The sequence below is a fragment of the Lissotriton helveticus genome, chromosome 1_2 (genome assembly GCF_964261635.1).
Source record: "Lissotriton helveticus chromosome 1_2, aLisHel1.1, whole genome shotgun sequence".
Classification (NCBI taxonomy): domain Eukaryota; kingdom Metazoa; phylum Chordata; class Amphibia; order Caudata; family Salamandridae; genus Lissotriton; species Lissotriton helveticus.
Window position 1 is genome coordinate 413,937,794 of NC_136058.1, and position 5,892 is coordinate 413,943,685.

General features: G+C 40.8%; 1 protein-coding gene across 1 annotated transcript; it reads right to left on the reverse strand.

The window, feature by feature from the left end:
• Positions 1-494: 494 nt before the first annotated feature.
• Positions 495-5,496, reverse strand: LOC144806921 (uncharacterized). Its single transcript, XM_078673007.1, has one exon. The coding sequence runs from the start codon at positions 4,840-4,842 to the stop codon at positions 3,649-3,651; it is 1,194 nt and encodes a 397-aa protein (XP_078529133.1). The 5' UTR covers positions 4,843-5,496; the 3' UTR covers positions 495-3,648.
• Between the last annotated feature and the right edge of the window lie 396 nt (positions 5,497-5,892).

Below are 5,892 nucleotides of genomic sequence, written 5' to 3' on the forward strand. Positions count from 1 at the left end.
GGTCACAGAAGCTCATTTACATACAAAGGGGGTGACAGCCTGTTCACAACGCACAGCACAACTTGTTTACGTAAATTGCTTGTACACGGAGCAGGGTAAAGTCTTGTGTCTCTTTTTTTTCATTTTCTTTAATATATCCTGCACCTCGCTCTCTTCTTCTCTTTCTCTCATTTCAATTCATCATAAATTACTCAATTTCACTATTGCTTTATCAGCATGGCACAAGTCGGGGGTAGCCACAGTTTGAAGGGGTCCCGCCACTATTATCTAGAAACAGGACTCAGTTCCACCTAGCTCCTTAGCCTGCAACTGGTAATTGTTACTTTGTGCCCCAGCACTGCAGACACAGGCCTCTGAGTGTTTGTTTGTGTGAGTGGCGCAAGAGAGGAACAGAGAACTTGACAAAATTAGCCCTTCTATTGCTTAATACATTGTAAATGTGAAACACTTTGGGGCTTAGGGGCTGGATAAAGAATAACGTCAGGAAACAAGCGCAAATTAAAAGCACATTTTATTTATTCGCTGAAAACTGTTTAAAAATTAAATTTCCAAGTTCCACATATCTGTTTAAAAATATTTACACTTTCAGTCATTTCCGAGTTTAGTTATAAACTAATAGTGGGAAAAACACATAATGTATAAAAACTGAAACGAAAAACTTATTTTTACATTATTTTATGTTTCTTTTCTTTTGTTTTTAAAACAGGCCGTTAACCTTTCACATGAAAATTATTATAGGGGCCTGACATCACTTCTTGTGACGTCACTACATGTGACGTCATTGTGATTTGATATGATAATGGGCTCCTTTACTATTTTCCTTACTTGTGCCCTGTTATTGGCATGACATGAGTCTATAGCTATTAAAAATAAACATATAAATTCACAGGTGTTCAGCCCGTTTCTCTAGTGATGTCACACATTGACATGTATTCTGCTGCTTCTTCTATTTTTAGGTGAGTACAAATAACATGCTGTTCCCCCTCCTTTAATTTCTCTCTTTTTCTCCCCCTTTCTTTGTCTCTCGCGCTCTCTTTATCTCTCCCCCTCTCAATCTCCCACACACTCCTGTTAGTTTTAGCTTCGTGAATGTCACTGCCACTTCTGGCATTCATACGACAAATCCTTCAGAACATTTGAGGACAAGGTGCAATCAAGTGTGGAAGACGAGTTGCTGGGAGTGCAACTGATTGTCCTGGCACATATATGCATTTGATGTGGGATTTCGCTATTTCACCACATTGTTCAACTAGAGTCTGCTGCTTACAATCGTTCATTTATGGTAAAAAGTAGAGTTTGGCAAGGCACAAAATGAATAGGGAGAGCCAAGTCAGAGAGGAGCCACGGGTCACAGTTAGTTATAAGGCCCAAGGCACGAGCTGATCCAACAACCGATAACAGTGTGTAAAAGATGAGCAAATGTTACTTAAAAACAAGGTATATGCTCTTTTATATCTAAAAATAGGTTATTTCTTAAACACCTGTGCTTCGCTTTAGTTCATTACATATACTGCAGTGGCATTTGTTAATAGTAATATATACATTTTACCAATGAAGCTTCCCTCTCCAGAGCCCTGACAACAACATGCCTACTTTGGGTGTGTTGGGTTTATAGGTTTTATCACTAATCCTACAAGTTAGCTGAAAATATCGTTGTTAGTCCCAGTATTGTTCAGTGTTGTATTTACAGGAAGTGTGATCTGATAAGTGACTAAAGCTGTTCCCACATTCATTGCACTTGAATGGTTTTTCTTCTGTGTGAGTTCACTGATGATACCTTAATGCTGAAGAGAAGCGAAAACTACTGCCACATTCATTACAATAATAGGGTTTTTCCCCCGTGTGTGTTCACTGTCGACTCAGAAGTTGTGATAATCAACTAAAGCACTTTGCACATTCACTGCACTTGAATGGTTTTTCTCCTGTGTGAGTTCGCAGATGACACCTTATTGCTGAAGAGCTGCGAAAACTACTGTCAGATTCGCTACAATGATAGGGTTTTTTACCCGTGTGTGTTCGCTGACGACTTTGTAGGTCTGATAAATGACTAAAGCACTTTGCACATTCAGTACACTTGAATTTGGTTTTCCCCTGTGTGTGTTCGATTATGTGTTTGAAGTTGTGATAACTGACTAAAGCACTTTGTACATTCACTGCACTTGAATGGTGTTTTACCTGTGTGTATTCGCTGATGTGTTTGGAGATTTGATTAGCGACTAAAGCACTTTGCACATTCACTGCCCTTGAATGGCTTTTCCCCTGTGTGTCTACGCTGGTGTCTTTGAAGGCTTGATAACTGACGGATGTATGTCACTACAATGCATACTTTTACAACGCATACCTTTACAACGCATTTTTTAAAACGCAAGATCCATTACAATGCATCCCATTACATCGCATGCCATTATAACGCATCTTTAAAAACTACCTTTACAACGCATTCCACTACAACGCATACTACCTTTACAACGCATACCATTACATTGCATGTATGGTAAGTATTGGATAGTGTAGGGGTAAAATTTACTATTCTAACTCCAGTGGGGTGCAACAGTAGGGTAAGTGTTGGATAGTGTAGGGGTAAAAATTACTATTCTAACTCCAGGGGGTGCAACAGTAGGGTAAGTGTTGGATAGTGTAGGGATAAAAATTACTATTCTAACTCCAGGGGGTGCAACAGTAGGTTAAGTGTTGGATAGTGTAAGAGTACTATGTGTATGAGTTGTAATGGTATGCGTTGTAATGACTGCGTTGTAATGGCATTAGTTGTAGTGGTATGCGTCATAGTGACATGCGTTGTAATGGTTGCGTTGTAATGTCATGCGTTGTAATGGATGTTGCGTTGTAAAAGTTTTGTTGTAAAGGTAGTACGTTGTAAAAGTTGCGTTGTAAGTGTTGTTTCCCTAACTGACTAAAGCTCTTCACACATTCACTGCGCTTGAATGGTTTTCCCCCCCTGTGTTCGCTGATGACTTTGTAGGCATGATAAATGACTAAAGCACTTTGCACATTCAGAGAAAAAAGAAAAACCAAAGGTGGTGAGGGACGGAGCGTTGACAATACAAACACTCACCCCCAGTCAACTGAAACAATGGATTTAGGCCCAGATCTCTGTACTGGGGTGAATGTATGACATTGTTCTGCATTCTGTCCATCACCTGTTGTTTTTGCTTTGCACATTCAGTGCACTTGAATTTGGTTTTCCCCTGTGTGTGTTCGATTATGTGTTTGAAGTTGTGATAACTGACTAAAGCACTTTGTACATTCACGGCACTTGAATGGCGTTTCCCCTGTGTGTCTACGCTGGTGTCTTTGAAGGCTTGATAACTGACTAAAGCTCTTCACACATTTATTGCAATGGTATGGCTTTTCCCCCGTGTGTGTTCGCTGATGTCTTTGTAGGTCTGATAATCGACTAAAGCTCTTCCCACATTCATTGCACTTGAATGGTTTTTCTCCTGTGTGAGTTTGCTGATGATTCCTTAATGCTGAAGAGTAACGAAAACTACTGTCACATTCACTACAATCATAGGGCTTTTTCCCCGTGTGTGTTCGCTGATGACTTTTTAGGTCTGATAACTGACTAAAGCACTTTGCACATTCACTGCACTTGAATGGCTTTTCCCCTGTGTGTCTACGCTGGTGTCTTTAAAGGCTTGAAAACTGGGTAAAGCTGTTCACACATTCATTGCAATGGTATGACTTTTCCCCTGTGTGTGTTCGCTGATGTCTTTGTAGGTCTAATAATTGACTAAAGCTCTTCCCACATTCATTGCACTTGAATGGTTTTTCTCCTGTGTGAGTTCGCTGAAGATTCCTTAATGCTGAAGAGTCACGAAAACTACTGTCACATTCGCTACAATGATGGGGTTTTGCCCCCGTGTGTGTTCGCTGATGTCTTCGAAGGCTTGATAACTCACTAAAGCACTTTGCACATTCAGTGCACTTGAATGGTTTTTCCCCCGTGTGTGTTCGCTGATGGCTTTGAAGGGTTGATAACTCACTAAAGCACTTTGTACATTCAGTGCACTTGAATGGTTTTTCCCCCGTGTGTGTTCGCTGATGGCTTTTAAGCACTGATAATTGGCTAAAGCTCTTCACACATTCACTGCACTTGAATGGCTTTTCCCCTGTGTGTGTTCGCTGGTGTCTTTGTAGGTTTGATAAGTTACTAAAGTTCTTTACACATTCACTGCACTTGAATGGGTTTTCTCCTGTGTGAGTTCGCTGATGTCTTTGAAGGTTTGATAAGTTACTAAAGTTCTTTACACATTCACTGCACTTGAATGGTTTTTCCCCTGTGTGTGTTCGTTGATGTCTTTGAAGGATCCATAACTCACTGAAGTACTTTGCACATTCACTGCACTTGAATGGCTTTTCCCCTGTGTGTGTTCGCTGGTGTCTTTGTAGGTTTGATAAGTGACTAAAGCTCTTTGCACATTCACTGCACTTGAATGGCTTTTCTCCTGTGTGAGTTTGCTGATGACTTTGAAGGTTTGATAACTGACTAAAGCTCTTTGCACATTCACTGCACTTGAATGGCTTTTCTCCTGTATGTGTTCGCTGGTGTCTTTGTAGTTTTGGTAATCTACTAAAGCTCTTGACACATTCACTGCACTTGAATGGTTTTTCGCCTGTGTACATGTGCTGATGAATCTTGAGTAGTGATGACAAACTAAAGCTCTCGCTGCATGTGTATGATTCTTCTTTCTTGGTTAGTGTCTGTGGGTCGGGTATATATTTGTCTACATCCCTTGACTGTATTTCTTGATGGGCCAACATGGCTGAAAAAGCACTTGTGTTTTTCTCACACACTTTATATGTGTGCGGTATTTTACACATTTGATTTCTGTTTTAACAATAAAATACAATAGCCACCAAACATTTGCCACACTTCTAATATGTAGAAGGTGTCTTTTTAGGCGATTGGGCCTTTAGATTGGATTATGGCTATGCACGCTTGCGGGTAAATCTGTATCTTCCGTTTGGCCGGTGCAAATTGAGACAGTCTGTTGTATTGTAGATGCAAGAACTCCTCTTTCTTTTACCCGTCAGTTGTCTGGCTCCGCTCTGTTGTGCTTTTCTCTGACTGTTGTGAGTTACCCAGAAAGAGTTTGCAATTCACCTAGAGTACTAAATGATGGCTTGTCATTATATTAGAAAAAAAAAGAGCACTGCGGTAATCACATCATACCGATCCCATGATCAAAGGTGGTGTTGGACACCTGTTTATACAGGAGGCGATTTGTTATTGTTGTTGCCTTAATTTTCCTAAGTTCATTTCTTCGTCTTGTGGCGTGGAGGTGTACAGTTCGGCCTTTTACAATCACTGAACTGCCCTTGATGCTTCATCCGAGATCTGTCAGTTTGTGTGCAGGTTCCCCTGTCGCTGACTGCGCTGATGTTTTCCTGAATATTGTAGCTCATTATTTCTGCTATTATTGAAGATTTACAGCATTAGCTTCTTTATTGATGGTCATTTCATACATCCAAGGATGGTTTTCTGTTGGATGTAAAGATATTTAGCATTACTAAATTGAAACATAATGGAATCAGAATTCACAATGTTTAACTGGTTGTAAAAGAAATTTCGGAGGAGATTTACCAAATCTCCACACAGCAGCGCAGCCCCCCCCCCCAGCGCAAGGCTACGCTGCGCTTCGTTGCGCGACAGGAAGGGAGAAGGAGAGGACCATATTTTCAAATATATGGCTCTCTCCTTCCCTTTCCCTTGCGCTGGCACTGATTACAACAGCCCTGCACCATGCACACACCTTAGCACCAGAGCACTAGATTGTGTGTGTGTGTGTGTGTGAGTCCAGCATAGATTTTGTACAGGAAGAACACCCTTCCTGTACAAAATACGATCCCTAGACACGAGGGAAAGCTTTT

Excerpts from the sequence above, each read along its gene's own strand:
- LOC144806921 (XM_078673007.1), bottom strand. The coding sequence starts at position 4,842 with ATGTGTAAAATACCGCACACATATAAAGTGTGTGAGAAAAACACAAGT.